The sequence below is a fragment of the Entelurus aequoreus genome, linkage group LG06 (genome assembly GCF_033978785.1).
Source record: "Entelurus aequoreus isolate RoL-2023_Sb linkage group LG06, RoL_Eaeq_v1.1, whole genome shotgun sequence".
NCBI lineage: Eukaryota > Metazoa > Chordata > Actinopteri > Syngnathiformes > Syngnathidae > Entelurus > Entelurus aequoreus.
In genome coordinates this window covers 11,846,280-11,864,476 of record NC_084736.1, presented here as the reverse complement: position 1 = coordinate 11,864,476, position 18,197 = coordinate 11,846,280, and the positions used below count along the sequence as shown (strand labels likewise).

The following is an 18,197-nucleotide window of genomic DNA, read 5'->3' as shown; positions in this document are numbered from 1 at the left end:
TAGCAGCGAACATCCATCTGCAGTCGGCAGTGTTTTAGCTACTTTTAAATCACTAATCCTCGCCTCCATGGCAACAAATTGAGTAAGTTTACATCCACTGTAATGATACCAGGTACAATAGCGTGTCTACTCGATACTACTATGATAACATCGATATTTTTTATCGTTACAAAATCTTTTTTCCTTTTTAAAAAATTCATATTATGTTTATAAACTCAGTAAATACGTCCCTGGACACATGAGGACTTTGAATATGATCAATGTATGATCCTGTAACTACTACTTGGGAGCGGTATAGCTGGGTTGGTAGAGTGGCCGTGCCAGCAACTTGAGGGTTCCAGGTTCGATTCCCGCTTCTGCCATCCTAGTCACTACCGTTGTGTCCTTGGGCAAGACACTTTACCCACCTGCTCCCACCAGTGCCACCCACACTGCTTTAAAATGTAACTTAGATATTGGGTTTCACTATGTAAAGCGCTTTGAGTCACTAGAGAAAAAGCGCTATATAAATATAATTCACAATTCACTTGGTATCGGACCAATGCCTAAATTTGTGGTATCATCCAAAGCTAATGTAAAGTATCCAAACAACAGAAGAATAAGTGATTATTACATTTTAACAGAAGTGTAGATAGAACATGTTAAAATGGAAAATAAGCAGATATTAACAGTAAATGAACAAGTGGATTAATAATAATTTTTTACAGCTTGTCCCTCATAATTTTGACAAAATAGAATGATAAATGACACAATATGTTACTGCACACGCCAGCAGACAAATTCGGAGCCTCTGTTTGCTTACTTACTAATAAAAGACAAGTTGTCTAGTATGTTCACTATTTTATTTAAGGACACAATTGTTCTTCCATTGCAATAAGAAACATATGTTTAATGTACCCTAAGATTTTTTTTTAAATAAAGCCAATAATGCCATTTTTTGTGGTCCCCTTTATTTAGAAAAGTATCGAAAAGTATCGAAATACATTTTGGTACCGGTACTAAAATATTGGTATCGGGACAACCCTAGTTGAAACAAACAAAAGTTGCCGTATTTTGCTATTCAAATGCAAAACATACACAGAGAATGTCTGCAACTGGTGAATGACAGAGCACAAAGCAGGCAATAAGGGAGTCGATGTTAGTGTTGTTGTCGTTGAAATCCACTACTTTTTAATACAAAACACTTTAAAAACGCTACAATTAAAAGTGACTTATGATGTTTGTCTTTCCTGACTTTCAAATGTTGTCACAATGATGGATACTTGTGTTAAACGATGCCAAAGAATCAAATTATACGATTTATGCATTTTGAAAGTGAGCGTGTACGCAGTTTTGGATGCTTCTGAACGCTGTGTTCTGTCAAGCGCTCACAGTAAATCTTAAACTGCGCATGAAATGAAATTCAACTTGAACTGTAAAAAATGAAACACATGAACTATGTACCAGTTTGCAATCCAACGTAATGAGTTTAAAGGCCTACTGAAATGAATTTTTTTTATTCAAACGGGGATAGCAGATCTATTCTATGTGTCATTCTTGATCATTTCGCGATATTGCCATATTTTTGCTGAAAGGATTTAGTATAGAACAACGACGATAAAGATTGCAACTTTTGGTATCTGATAAAAAAAAGGCTTGCCCCTACCGGAAGTAGCGTGACGTAGTCAGTTGAACATATACGCAAAGTTCCCTATTGTTTACAATGATGGCCGCATGAAGTGAGAGAGATTCGGACCGAGAAAGCGACAATTTCCCCATTAATTTGAGCGAGGATGAAAGATTTGTGGATGAGTAAAGTGCAAGTGAAGGACTAGTGGGGAGTTGAAGCTATTCAGATAGGGAAGATGCTGTGAGAGCCGGGGGTGACCTGATATTCAGCTGGGAATGACTACAACAGTAAATAAACACAAGACATATATATACTCTATTAGCCACAACACAACCAGGCTTATATTTAACATGCCACAAATTAATCCTGCATAAAAACACCTGCGTGTTTGTTATGCTAGCTCCTAGCTCCTCTGCTAGCTCCTAGCTCCATAGAACACGCCAATACAATTCAAACACCTGATCAACACACACAATCACTCAGCCCAAAAGACCGTTCACCTAACCCAAGGTTCATAAAGCTTATATATTTTCAAAAAGTTACGTACGTGACGCGCACGTACGGTACGGTACGTGTTATGCTAGCTCCTAGCTCCTATGCTAGCTCCTAGCTCCATAGAACACGCCAATACAATTCAAACACCTGATCAACACACACAATCACTCAGCCCAAAAGACCGTTCACCTAACCCAAGGTTCATAAAGCTTATATATTTTTAAAAAGTTACGTACATACGCAAAAAAAAGTTGCGCACATACGGTCAAGCGATCAAATGTTTAGAAGCCAAAGCTGCATACTCACAGTAGCACGTCTGCGTCTTTGTCATCCAAATCAAAGTAATCCTGGTAAGAGTCTGTGTTGTCCCAGTTCTCTACAGGCGTCTGTGTATCGAAGTCAAAAGTCCTCCTGGTTAGAGTCTCTGTTATCCGAGTTCTTCCATCTTGACTGCATCTTTCGGGAATGTAAACAAAGAAGCGCCGGCTGTGTACTGTTGTGGCTGACTACGTTCGAAAAATACGTCCATTTCGCACCGAGAACTTTCTCCTTTGCTTGCTCAGCTTCCTTCTCCATAATGCAATGAACATGATTGCAACAGATTCACGAACACAGATGTCCAGAATACTGTGGAATTATGAAATGAAAACAGAGCTTTTTCGTATTGGCTTCAATGTGGAAGGCATACCCGTGTTCCCCGGGCTACGTCACGCGCATACGTCATCCTCAGAGGCGTTTCGAACCGGAAGTTTAGCGGAAAATTTAAAATGTCACTTTATAAGTTAACCCGGCCGTATTGGCATGTGTTATAATGTTAAGATTTCATCATTGATATATAAACTATCAGACTGCGTGGTCGGTAGTAGTGGGTTTCAGTAGGCCTTTAATACAACCAGCGATGACAACTGCGCTGCTGCCAATGATAAGATGCAGTTTACATGCGTTTACTTAAGCAGCCAATCAATGCCACGTGCATATTTACAGTCCACATACACTATATTGCCAAAAGTATTTGGCCACCTGCCTTTACTTACATATGAACTTGAAGTGCCATCCCATGGAATTGTCCAAAATGTTTTGGTATCCTGGAGCATTCAAAGTTCCTTTCACTGCAACTCAGGGGCCAAGCCCAACTCCTGAAAAACCAACCCCACACCATAATTCCTCCTCCACCAAATTTCACACTCAGCACAATGCAGTCCGAAATGTAGCGTTCTCCTGGCAACCTCCAAACCCAGACTGGTCCATCAGATTGCCAGATGGAAAAGTGTGATTCATCACTCCAGAGAAGGCGTCTCCACTGCTCTAGAGTCCGGTGGCGACGTGCTTTACACCTCTGCATCCCACGCTTTGCATTGGACTTGGTGATGTATGGCTTAGATGCAGCTGTTCGGCCATGGAAACCCATTCCATGAAGCTCTCTGCGTACTGTACGAAGTTTGGAGCTCTGTAGCAATTGACTGTGCAGAAAGTCTTTGCATTATGTGCTTCAGCTTCCGCTGACCCCTCTCTTGTCAGTTTCTGTGGCCTACCACTTGGTGGCTGAGTTGCTGTTGTTCCCAAACTCTTCACTTTACTTATAATAAAGGTGACTTTGGAATATTTAGGAGCGAGGAAATTTCACGACTGGATTTGTTGCACTGTCTATCCTTCCAGTCAGGGATTTATTTATTTTGTTTCTATCTGCATTTGAGCCAGATGCTATCACGTTAGCTCAGTAGCTAAAGAGCTTCGCCGATGTATTGTCGTGGAGATAAAAGTCACTGTGAATGTCCATTTCGCGTTCTCGACTCTCATTTTCAAGAGGATATAGTATCCGAGGTGGTTTAAAATACAAATCCGTGATCCACAATAGAAAAAGGAGAGTGTGTGGAATCCAATGAGACCTTGTACCTAAGTTACGGTCAGAGCGAAAAAAGATACACCCTGCACTGCCTCTCTAGTCCTTCACTCTAACGTTCCTCATCCACGAATCTTTCATCCTCGCTCAAATTAATGGGGTAATCGTCGCTTTCTCGGTCCGAATCTCTCTCGCTCCATTGTAAACAACGGGGAATTGTGAGGAAACCTTCCTCCTGTGATGTCACGCTACTTCCGGAATAGGCAAGGCTTTTTTTTTTTATCAGCGACCAAAAGTTGCGAACTTTATCGTCGTCGTTCTATACTAAATCCTTTCAGCAAAAATATGGCAATATCGCGAAGTGATCAAGTATGACGCATAGAATGGATCTGCTATCCCCGTTTAAATAAAAAAAAATCATTTCAGTAGGCCTTTAAATGTCTAGTAGTTTACAATCTTCATAGGTCCCTTTTAAAAAAAAAATCGGAAAATCTCAAGCTATTGAAAAAAACAAGTTGAAAAATGTTGCATTTCTTTTGCCACAACTTGTGAAAAATCTAAATTAAGCCTAAAAAAAAATCCTAAGGCAGGTATATGCAACTAAATTGTTTTTGGAGCCACATTTGAACTCAGTATGGTGTCATTCCCAGGCCAGATTTTGCCCTCGGGCCACCAGTTGAATAGCAGTGTCCTAAACTAACTAAATAAGTAGGGGTGTAATGATTGGTTTTAACGATTCAATTCAGAATTTGTGGTTGCAGGCATGTGATTTGACCACAATGAAAAAGACTGAAAAAATTTCCGGGGGTCTGGGTAACAACTGCCCCCAGCCAGGTCCAGGGGGGAGGGGGGGGGGCAAGAGGGGCAACGCCCCCCGAAGCTCCTGGTTTTTCACCAATTTAACATGCTAAAATTAACAAAGACAGCACCATTTGAAGAAAATATTTTAGTGTTTAAAGACATGAAAACATCATTAATAGAACATACATAACCCAATTATCCTAATGAATCACTGTATATGGTTCAGTCCCAACAGTATTTAGTCACTAATATTTACATCTTGTGTTCATTTCACATCCCCAGGTGTCACATTGATCAGTGTTATTATTTACAGTATTACCACATTACTTCAGTTCATGTAATGTAAACATTTCATTCTTTTCGCCAAAATAGGATATACATTTATGAAAATAATTAAACATGTTTAGTATTGTTTACTCATATTTGAAAATAGGAAATAATAATAATGTGAGGACACTGACATATTGCATGAAACAAGTGTGAAAATATTTACCTTCAAGATTGTTACACCACTGACAATAGTTTCAACAGACTACAAAAGAACATAATATTACAAAATAGTATTATATGCAAATTGATTTCAAATAAATTGTTAACTGGAATCAATAATGCGACTCTTTGAATTTCTGTAATTTCATAATATATTTTCACATGGCTTTTTATTTTTAGAAAAACCCATTTATATTTCGCTAAGCAATAATTGGTTAGTATTTAAAACAAACATGCGTATTTCGCAAGCAAATATTTTTTAGCTTACCTCATTATTAACAACCCTGTCTGCAACTGAAGTGGGTGGATCTTTCCTCTCCATGTCTACGGCAGTTGTCGATGTAAACAAAGGATGAAGTCCGTAAGGTTTGCTCACTTTCGGTTGACATCCAAAAGTACCAGCTAGTGAAAAGTTTGTTTTCCTTGCTTCAAGTTGTTTCATATGTTTTTGGCGTTTCGCATGTACTTCCAAAGCCTTGAAACCTCGTGATCCATAGTCAATATTATCATGACACCACGTGTACAAAACCTTTCCGGGACGATCGATTTTCCGAATAAAATCACCGAACAAAGTCATAACTTTCTTCTTCCCAACAGTATCAGTGATTTCCCTTTCCATCCAGTCCCATCGAAACTTATTTTTGACATGTTTATCAATTTCTTTTACTCGTAAAGCGTCCTTTTTCTCGAGAACCGGCATTGTTTACATATGGAAAATGGCCGTAGTAACCATTATGAATGATGACGTTATTAACGTCATCATTCATAACAGATGTCCTGATTGGTCACGAGGAACATATCGACCAATCAACTACGGCGTAATATAAACTACGTCTCGAATCTTGATTTAGGGTCGGGAAAAAAAACGGAAAAACGGGAGATAATTATTTTTTTTTCCCCGAGATTAAAAAAGACGGAATTCCGACTTTAGACGGAAAAATCACATGCGTGGGTTGCCAATACGATTTAGTGACAATATTTTTTTAGAAGGGTATGTTCTAAGATTCAGCGATCATATTAAATGTGCAAATGGTCATACCGCTGCATTACTTGAATTATAAGATGTTGTTGCCCTAGGGTAAACTGGGTATAACACATGGCACACTGACAAAGCTTAACCTATTGTTACTATAACAATCTACAAGGTTAAGGTTGCTTCTCTTTCTTCCCCTCCATTTTTCTGCATTCTTTCGTATCTCAAGTTATCATTACGTATATGTATTGTTGCATTTGAACAATTGTATTGTTGATAATAAAGGTAAAGTACTGGTATTGTTTATTATCAATAGCACTATTTCTATTGGTATTCATATTGCTCCATTTTTAGTGTAATAATGCTCATTGTCATTTCTGTATTTTTTTTTTTTAAATTTTCGCTAACTGCTTATTTGCTATTACTTTTACCATCATATTGGTACATGTCGTATTTGCTGATGTTGCTCTGTTGTTGTTGTTGTTGTTGTGTTTGCTGTTGTTGTCTCTCTGTCTAATCCCCCTCTTGTCCCCACAATTCCCCCCTCTGTCTTCCTTTTTCTCTCTTTCTATCCCCTCCTGCTCCGGCCCGGCTGCACCAAATGATAATATAAATACATTTAATAAAGTCAAAATACAAGTAAGGCAACAAGAGAAGTATCCTACACTTCTCTTTTGTAAAGTAAATCTGAACAGCCGATATGGGCATCTACATCTGCTATATGATTTGCCCGAGAAGCTGGGCAGGACATTATAAAAAAAAATAAGTAAAAAAAAAAATAAATTAAAAAAAAAAAAAAAAAAAAAAAGAATTATAAGATGTTTTTGAAGCTGATGGAAGTAAGACACACACAAACACACACGCGCACACACACACACGCACACACACACACACACACACACACACACACACACACACACACACACACACACACACACACACACACACACACACACACACACACACCATTGGTTTTCTCCTCTCCATCCTCCCTCACTCAACTTTCTATTATTTGCTGCCTGTGACTGCTGGAGAGAAGCAGCCTGGAGGAGGCTGACAACCAACAGCACCACCCTCTCCTCCTGGCTTCACTTCTGCAGGGTGCAGGGGGCTACAAGGTGGCAGCTGCCATTGCTGCGCCTTGAGAGAAGTACGAGTGCGCGCGGTGCTTGGCTCCGAGGGAAGTTGGCGCGCACTTTTACGCACTGCCCTGCCTCGTCTCCGCGGAGGATGTGAGCTCGTCTACACGTGGCGGTTAAGAATAAAAAGGGAGAAAAGATGCACGCCACTGAGTTGCTGCTGCTGGCTTATTTCCTCGCCAAAGTGAGCGCGGCAGGCGAACCCCCAGACGAGCTGCTGCTGGTAAACGGATACAACGAGTCGACGGGAGCCACGACGAGCAGCGCCACAGAGAGCCCGCACATGGAGGACAAGTGCAGCGGCTACTACGACGTCATGGGCCAGTGGGACCCGCCGTTCGTGTGCCAGACGGGCAACTACCTGTACTGCTGCGGCACCTGCGGGTTCCGCTTCTGCTGCGCCTTCCGCAGCTCCCGCCTGGACCAGACCACCTGCAAGAACTACGACACGCCACCGTGGATGATGACCGGCAGGCCGCCGTCCAAAGTGGACGTGGCGACGGACAACGTCAAGGACAAGAACAACCTCATCGTTTATGTCATCTGCGGGCTGGTGGCCATCATGGCTCTGATCGGCATCTTCACCAAGCTGGGGCTGGAGAAGACGCAGCGTCCAAACAGAGAGAACATGTCCAGGTAGGCACGTGGACGCTTGTGGTTTGTACACAATACTATATGTGTGTGTACTAGAGATGTCCCATAATATCGAACTGCCCATATTATCGGCCGATAAATGCTTTAAAATTTTGTATCGGAAATTATCGGTATCGGTTTCAAAAAGTAAAATTTATGACTTTTTAAAGGCCTACTGAAATGAAATTTTCTTATTTAAACGGGGATAGCAGGTCCATTCTATGTGTCATACTTGATCATTTCGCGATATTGCCATATTTTTACTGAAAGGATTTAGTAGAGAACATCGACGATAAAGTTCGCAACTTTTGGTCGCTGATAAAAAAAGCTTTGCCTGTACCGGAAGTAGCGTGACGTCACAGGTTGTGGAGCGCCTCACATCTGCACATTGTTTACAATCATGGCCACCAGCAGCGAGAGCGATTCGGACCGAGAAAGCGACGATTACCCCATTAATTTGAGCGAGGATGAAAAGATTTGTGGATGAGGAAAGTGAGAGTGAAGGATTAAAGGGCAGTGGAGGAGATTCAGATAGGGAAGATGCTGTGAGAGGCGGGTGGGACCTGATATTCAGCTGGGAATGACTAAAACAGTAAATAAACACAAGACATAGCCACAACACAACCAGGCTTATATTTAATATGCCACAAATTAATCCCGCTTAACAAACACCTCCACCCTCCCGTCCATATAACCCACCAATACAACTCAAACACCCGCACAACACACTCAAACCCACAGCCCAAAGTACCGTTCACCTCCGTAAAGTTCATACAGCACATATATTTCCCCAAAGTTACGTACGTGACATGCACATAGCGGCACGCACGTACGGGCAAGCGATCAAATGTTTGGAAGCCAAAGCTGCGTACTCACGGTAGCTCGTCTGCTATCCAACTCAAAGTCCTCCTGGTTGTGTTGCTGCAGCCCGCCGCTAATACACCGATCCCACCTACAGCTTTCTTCTTTGCTGTCTTCATTGTTCATTAAACAAATTGTCAAGTCAAGTCAAGTCAACTTTATTTATATAGCACGTTTTCAACAACTTTTAGATTGAACCAAAGTGCTTTACAGGTTAAAAAAGCATGGAGCAAAAAAAAAAAAAAAAACTAAGCAAAACAAAAAACAAACAAAGAACATAAACAATGAATGTGCTAAACAAGATAGTGCAAATGCAGTACGGTAAAAGGGGTCGAATAAAAAGTTTTAAAAAATTTGCAGAATAAAAATAATAATAATAAAAGTGCGACAAATTGAAAAAATACAACTAAAGCGAAGGGGTGGGAGGGACTAGAAATGGTGGCCTAGTGGGCGGACTCAGCTCGGGTCAAAGGCCAGCGAGAAGAGGTAGGTCTTAAGGAGGCTTTTGAAGACCCCCAGGCTCTGGGCTGACCTAATGTGGAGGGGAAGGCTGTTCCAGAGCTTAGGGGCGGCAACGGAAAAGGCTCTGAAATTGCAAAAGATTCACCAACACAGATGTCCAGAATACTGTGGAATTTTGCGATGAAAACAGACGACTTAATAGCTGGCCACAATGCTGTCCCAATATGTCCGCACAATCCGTGACGTCACGCGCAAACGTCATCATACCGAGACGTTTTCAGCAGAATATTTCGCGGGAAATTTAAAATTGCACTTTACTAATCTAACCTGGCCGTATTGGCAAGTGTTGCAATGTTAAGATTTCATCATTGATATATAAACTATCAGACTGCGTGGTCGGTAGTAGTGGCTTTCAGTGGGCCCGCTGTGTACACGGAAGTAGGGAGGAGTACAGAGCACCAATAAACCTTAAAGCAGTGGTTCTTAACCTGGGTTCAATCGAACCCTAGGGGGTCGGTGAGTCGGCCTCAGGGGTTCGGTGAGTCGGCCTCAGGGGTTCGGCGGAGGTCAAAACACACCCGGCTCATCGTGTAAATACAAACTTCTCCCTATCGGCGTATTACGAATACGGCAACAGCAGAAGTCAGACTGATTTGCAGGTGTGTAATTTGTTGTGAGTTTATGCACTGTGTTGGTTTTGTTGTTTGAACAAGGTGATGTTCATGCACGCTTCATTTTATGCATGGTAACTCTTTAGTATGGGGAACATATTCAACATTAATTAGTTGCTTATTAACATGCAAATTAGTAACATATTGGCTCTTAACTAGTTATTATTAATGCCTTATTCGGCATGGCCTTATTATAACACTAACCCTCTAACCCTGACCCTAACCCTAACCAAATAACTCTAAATTAAGTCTTTATTACTTAGAATATGTCCCCCTAGTGTCCAAATAACTCTTCGATAAGTTTTTGTTACTTAGAATATGTTCCCCATACTAAAGTGTTACCAAAAACATATAACTTTGTCTTGAATTTGAAAAAAAAAAACATTTTATTTTTCACTAAAGAAGGGTTCGGTGAATGCGCATATGAAACTGGTAGGGTTCGGTACCTCCAACAAGGTTAAGAACCACTGCCATAGCGTGCCGGCCCAATCACATAATATCTACAGCTTTTCACACACACAAGTGAATGCAAAGCATACTTTGTCAACAGCCATACAGGTCACACTGAGGGTAGCCGCATGAACAACTTTAACACTGTTACAAATATACGCCACACTGTGAACCCACACCAAACAAGAATGAGAAACACATTTCAGGAGAACATCCGCACCGTAACTCAACATAAACACAACAGAACAAATACCCAGAACCCCTTGCAGCACTAACTCTTCCGGGACGCTACAATATACGCTATCCCACCTCAACCCCGCCCCCCCAACCCCGCCCACCTCAACCTCCTCATGCTCTCTCAGGGAGAGCATGTCCTAAATTCCAAGCTGCTGTTTTGAGGCATGTTTAAAAAAATAATGCACTTTGTGACTTCAATAATAAATATGGCAGTGCCATGTTGGCATTTTTTCCATAACTTGAGTTGATTTATTTTGGAAAACCTTGTTACATTGTTTAATGCATCCAGCGGGGCATCACAACAAAATTAGGCATAATAATGTGTTAATTCCACGACTGTATATATCGGTATCGGTTGATATCGGAATCGGCGCTACATTCGTTAACCGTATTACAAAAAAGATCAATTAGATTGATACATAATGTTGGATATAGAGAACATTGAAACACTTTTTAAAACGCCGCTGTACGGAGTGGTACACGGACTTAGGGAGAAGTACAGAGCGCCAATAAACCTTAAAGTGAATGCAATGCATACTTGGTCAACAGCCATACAGGTCACACTGAGGGTGGCCGTATAAACAACTTTAACACTGTTACAAATATGCGCCACACTGTGAACCCACACCAAACAAGAATGACAAACACATTTCGGGAGAACATCCGCACCGTAACTCAACATAAACACAACAGAACAAATACCCAGAACCCCTTGCAGCACTAACTCTTCCGGGACGCTACAATATACAATACCCCGCCCACCTCAACCTTCTCATGCTCTCTCAGCGGGGTACACCCTGGACAAGTCGCCACCTCATCGCAGGACAAACACATATCATATTTATTTCCACATACGAAAGAGGCCTGTCGGATATGAAAAATTCACATTGACATAAACAAATTGGATACAGGTCGAATATGGGCAAATAAATCGGAATTGACCTGCAGTGTGAACAAGGCCTTGATGTGGCTGTGAAAGTTCAAGTCTGACTTCATTATGACCACTAGATTTGTAACCTGACTATCAGGTTTCATGGAGAGTGTTTCAAGGTGACTGATAACAATGTCTCTTTGCTTCTGTGAGCCGCAGACAATGATTTAAGTTTTGACAAATAGCTCGGTTATGCAAAACACAGAGGACGCAGGCTTTCAGGTTAATACACCGTGATGGAGTCAAATCTAACACGTGACAATCAATAAGATATATTCTTCCTTGGAACCTGTGTCCACTGCAGGGGACAGTGGTTCTCAGGATGATATGTACATATTGTATTGATGGTGAAGGGTATTACTCTTTTTGTACAGTATATTAAAAAAAAAAGTAAATCTTCAAAATACATTAGGAGCTATCAGGTGCATGTCAAAGCCACAGGTGGCGCTGTAGTCAGGGTTATTAGATTGTATCCAATAAATAGCCTTTTATACCAGGGTTATAAATTAGGCTGAGCCAGTTTATACAATAATAATATAGTCGCCATTCCATATTCCTATGTCCGAAAAGATCTGATACTAATTAGAGATGTCCGAAAATATCGGACTGCCGATATTATCGGCCGATAAATGCTTTAAAATGTAATATCGGAAATTATCGGTATCTGTTTCAAAAAGTAAAATGTATGACTTTTTAAAACGCCGCTGACACGGACATAGGGAGAAGTACAGAGCGCCAATAAACCTTAAAGGCACTGCCTTTGCGTGCCGGCCCAATCACATAATATCTACGGCTTTTCACACACACAAGTGAATGCCACGCACACTTGGTCAACAGCCATACAGGTCACACTGATGGTTGCCGTATAAACAACTTTAACACTGTTACAAATATGCGCCACACTGTGAACCCACACCAAACAAGAATGACAAACACATTTCGGGAGAACATCCGCACAGTAACACAACATAAACACAACAGAACAAATACCCAGGACCCCTTGCAGCACTAACTCTTCCGGGACGCTACAATATACATCCCCCGCTAACCCCTACCCTCCCCCCACCAACCCCGCCCACCTCAACCTCTCTCAGGGAGAGCATGTCCCAAATTCCAAGCTGCTGTTTTGAGGCATGTTAAAAAAAATAATGCACTTTGTGACTTCAATAATAAATATGGCAGTGCCATGTTGGCATTTTTTTCCATAACTTCAGTTGATTTATTTTGGAAAACCTTGTTACATCGTTTAATGCATCCAGCGGGGGCATCACAACAAAATTAGGCATACTAATGTTTTAATTCCACGACTGTATATATCGGTATCGGTTGATATCGGAATCGGTAATTAAAGAGTTGGACAATATCGGAATATCGGATATCGGCAAAAAAGCCATTATCGGACATCTCTAATACCATACTTGCCAACCCTCCCGTTTTTACCGGGAGGGTTGGCAATAACCTCCCGGCAGAAATTTTCTCCCGACAAACTCCCGGTATTCAGCCGGAGCTGGAGGCCACGCCCCCTCCAGCTCAATGCGGACCTGAGTGGGGACAGGCTGTTCTCACGTCCGCTATCCCACAATATAAACAGCTTGCCTGCCCAATGACGTCATAACTGTAGAATGATCGAGGGCGAGTTCTTGGTTTCTTATGTGGGTTTATTGTTAGGCAGTTTCATTAACGTCCTCCCAGCACGGTAACAACACACAACAACAGCAGTCACGTTTAGTCTACCGTAAAGCAGTTCGTCTACCGTAAAGCAGTTCGTCTGCCGTAAACAGCAATGTTGTGACACTCTTAAACAGGACAATACTGCCATCTACTGGATAGCCTCCAGAATACTGAAATTCAAGTATTTATTTTATTTATATGTATAATAAAATAAATATATATATATATATATATATATATATATATATATATATATATATATATATATATATATATATATATATATATATATATATATATATATATAGCTAGAATTCACTGAAAGTCAAGTATTTCATATATATATATATATATATATATATATATATATATATATATATATATATATATATATATACATATATATATATACATATATATATATATACACATATATATATATATATATATATATATATATATATATATATATACACACACACACATATATATATATATATATATATATATATATATATATATATATATATATATATATATATATATATATATATATATATGAAATACTTGAGTTGGTGAATTCTAGCTTAAATATATTCCCCTCTTAACCACGCCCCCAACCCCGCCCCACCCCAACCACAACATTGTTTGTCAACACTGTCTGCTCTCATTTTCTCGCACATTTTGACCCTCTGATGTTCCGTGTACCTACACTCTGTCCTCCTCCTGTCTAGGCTTGCCTTGTGTGTGTGTGTGTGTGTGTGTGTGTGTGTGTGTGTGTGTGTGTGTGTGTGTGTGTGTGTGTGTGTGTGTGTGTGTGTGTGTGTGTGTGTGTGTGTGTGTGTGTGTGTGTGGGTACACAGAACATCAATTTCCACACTTCAATTAGCCCCGGACATCTTATATGTAATAGAAATGTGTAGGGGGGGTGTATGGTGTGTGGTCATTAAATATGTATTCTGATATATGTTCTTCACAGAAAATGAGCCAAAGTCAGTGAGTCTCAGTTTGAAAAATGAATTAATTGTATCATTTTTCTTTTAATAAAAAATGAAAACGGGTCCCACAGACCCGAACACCACACAAGGGTTAACCGCGACGCTAATCAAGATAAGCAGTATATAAAATGGATGAAAGGGTGAATGAATAGTTTCCGCCGCCACATCTGATGATCTTTTGGCATGACAAATATTTATTCTTTGATACAGTAAGATTTAAGTCTGAAATGACACATTTTTTTGCAGGGCTATGGCACAAGTGATTCGGCATCCCACTTCGGAACATACGGATGAGATGAGCTTGGGCCTCCATTATGAGAACATACAAACCAGAATGGCCATCAACAGCTTCCGTAAGTGTCATCAGTTAAGGGTGTAAGAGTATTTTCCCGTACGTAGTCTTCAGCTCAGTACAGCTACGTACTGATTTCCTGCACAGTACACATTACAAATGATGTAAAGGAAGTGTACATTTTGAACTGCGATTCACCTACTGCTTGCTGTACAACATCCAAAAACAGGAATAATTTTGATAAAAAATAAGCAAAAATGTTTAAAAAAAACAACAACAACTGAGGAAATAAAGAAAATAAAGTCATATGACCAAAACTAGGGATGTCCGATAATGGCTTTTTGCCGATATCCGATATTCCGATATTGTCCAACTCTTTAATTACCGATACCGATATCAACCGATACCAATACTGATATATACAGTTGTGGAATTAACACATTATTATGCCTAATTTGGACAACCAGGTATGGTGAAGATAAGGTCCTTTTTTTTTTTTAAACTAATAAAATAAAATAAGATACATAAATTAAAAACATTTTCTTGAATAAAAAAGAAAGTAAAACAATGTAAAATCAGTTACATAGAAACTAGTAATTAATTAAAATTAGTAAAATTAACTGTTAAAGGTTAGTACTATTAGTGGACCAGCAGCACGCACAATCATGTGTGCTTACGGACTGTATCCCTTGCAGACTGTATTGATATATATTGATATATAATGTAGGAACCACAATATTAATAACCGAAGGAAACAACCCTTTTGTGTGAATGAGTGTAAATGGGGGAGGGAGTTTTTTTGGGTTGGTGCACTAATTGTAAGTGTATCTTGTGTTTTTTATGTTGATTTAATTTAAAAAAAACAAAAAACGATACCGATAATAAAAAAAACGATACCGATAATTTCAGATATTACATTTTAAAGCATTTATCGGCCGGCCGATATTATCGGACATCTCTAACCAAAACTGATATTTTGGCTGAATATCAATATATGATATATATCGCAATATTTTTTCCAGAAAGTGAATTTAGACAACGTCAAACCCAAATATACCTGTCAAGTTGATTTATTGAAACAAATACTTAAAATTAGTAATTTTCTGGAAATGTCTAAAGTTTCATACATAGATAGATCCACATAAAATATTAAAAAGCCTTAAAATAAGAATATTAAAGTATAATCTTTAATCTTCTTTAAAACAAACATTAAGCTATGCTCAAATCCTCGGCTAATAAAAACACAAAAAAACTAAATATAAAACAAAATCGCTGGTTTAAGAGAACATGAAAATAATTTACCTTCCCCAATAGTGTTTTTAGCCTAACATTTTTAGAAAACGATTGTTCCCTCAAAAATTTTAGCCAGGAACACCAAGCTGTCAATTGCAGGGTACCTGTGTCAGCTGACAATATTGTCCCTGTAGCTAAACACCCTTTCAAATTGTGTATCATTTGTTGTGGCTAGAGATGTCCGATAATGACTTTTTTGCCGATATCCGATATTCCGATATGGTCCAACTCTTAATTACCGATTCCGATATCAACCGATACCGATATATACAGTCGTGGAATTAACACATTATTATGCCTAATTTTGTTGTGATGCCCCGCTGGATGCATTAAACAATGTAACAAGGTTTTCCAAAATAAATCAACTCAAGTTATGGAAAAAAATGCCAACATGGCACTGCCATATTTATTATTGACATCAAAAAGTGCCAGTGTTTCCCACACATTCATTCGCCACGAAAGAATTAAGGCCGCCACAAAATGTTTTTTTTTTTTATTTATTTTTTAAAAAAAATTTTTATTTATTTTTGTCCTGTCCAGCTTCTCAGGCAAATCATATAGTTGATGTAGATGCCCATATCGGCTGTTCAGATTTACTTTACAAAAGAGAAGTGTAGGATCAAAATTTTTGGAGCTCTTTGTTGAGTGGGTCAGATGTTTGATGAAGCTCTGTGTCTATCTACCACCACTACTGTTCTCTGTTTATTTGTTACTGACTGTGGCAGGACACCTCTGCCTCTGTTTCACTTTATGTTGCTGGTAAATAATATGGTTGTAGTAGTAGGCTAAAGTTAAATTATTTAGTATGCACTAATTAAAGGGGCAGAGCTTTAAGAGACATTTTAGCTTTTATATTTTTATAAGATATATTTTTTGTAAGAACCACAATTAATAAATATATCTCAGTGAATAACTTATTGTTCAAATCTGTATATAAATATGTACATAAAGTGTTGTAATTACATTGTAAAATGGATGGATGGATGCATGTTTAAAACAAAACTGTTATTATTAATTAGTAAGTATACATTTTTTGAGCCTTTTTAGAGAAAATCATATCATTGTAGTAAATTATGCAAATTACTCGATTATGTCATGGTGACCACGCCCCCACCGCCACAGGTATCTTGGCAGTTTATGGGAAACACTGAGTGCATTATTTTTTTTTAACTTGCCTCAAAACAGCAGCTTGGAATTTGGGACATGCTCTCCCTAAGAGAGCATGAGGAGGTTGAGGTGGGCGGGGTTTGGGGGGCGGGGGGTGTATATTGTAGCGTCCCGGAAGAGCTAGTGCTGCAAGGGGTTCTGGGTATTTGTTCTGTTGTATGTATGTTGTGTTACGGTGCGGATGTTCTCCCGAAATGTGTTTGTCGTTCTTGTTTGGTGTGGTTTCACAGTGTGGCGCGTATTTGTAACAGTGTTAAAGTTGTTTATACGGCTACCCTCAGTGTGACCTGTATGGCTGTTGACCAAGTATACATTGCATTCACTTGTGTGTGTGAAAAGCCGTAGATATTATGTGACTGGGCCGGCACGCAAATGCAGTGCCTTTAAAGTTTATGGCGCTCTGTACTTCTCCCTACGTCCGTGTACACAGCGGCGATTTAAAAAGTCATAAATTGTACTTTTTGAAACCGATTCCGATAATTTTGAAACAGATACCGATAATTTCCGATATTACATTTTAAAGCATTTATCGGCCGATACTATCGGCAGTACGATACTATCGGCAGTACGATACTATCGGACATGTCTACTTTCTACCTTATTTATATTTGACTTTATTAAAAGTTTGGGTTCAATTTTATGAAACAAAACCAGTTTTCTTTTGAGTAATATAGAATTTTATCGGAGCTGTTCATCTATTTTATGGAGGAATGTAGTTACTCATAGAAATCGATAATAGATTCTGAATCGAATTGTTACGCCCAAGAATCGACTCGTGTGGTGCTCAAAGATTCACAGACCATATACCGCCCAGCCCTAGGTCATATAAGCTGAAAAAGGCATACTTTAATGCAGTGGTTCTCAACCTTTTTTCAGTGATGTACCCCCTGTGAAATTTTTTTTAATTCAAGTACCCCCTAATCAGAGCAAAGCATTTTTGATTGAAAAAAAGAGATAAAGAAGTCAAATACAGCACTATGTCATCAGTTTCTGATTTATTAAATTGTATAACAGCGCAAAATATTGGTCATTTGTAGTGGTCTGTCTTGAACTATTTGGAAAAAAAGATATAAAAATAACTAAAAACTTGTTGAAAAATAAACAAGTGATTCAATTGTAAATAAAGATTTCTACACATAGAAGTAATCATCAACTTAAAGTGCCCTCTTTGGGGATTGTAATAGA

At 39.3% G+C, this 18,197-nt stretch overlaps 2 protein-coding genes across 3 annotated transcripts in view; one reads left to right on the top strand and one right to left on the bottom strand.

Annotated features, from left to right (window-relative positions):
- mrtfbb (myocardin related transcription factor Bb) overlaps positions 1-18,197 on the bottom strand; it is a 230,500-nt gene that overhangs the window by 144,761 nt on the left and 67,542 nt on the right. The window lies entirely within an intron of this gene.
- Positions 7,241-18,197, top strand: part of shisa9b (shisa family member 9b) — a 37,617-nt gene continuing 26,660 nt past the window's right edge. For both annotated transcript variants that reach the window (XM_062049995.1, XM_062049994.1), the window contains exons 1-2: positions 7,241-7,982; positions 14,507-14,613. In XM_062049995.1, the coding sequence (XP_061905979.1) occupies positions 7,486-7,982; positions 14,507-14,613 (604 nt within the window). In that variant the 5' untranslated portion in view covers positions 7,241-7,485. The remainder of the gene's footprint in view (positions 7,983-14,506; positions 14,614-18,197) is intronic.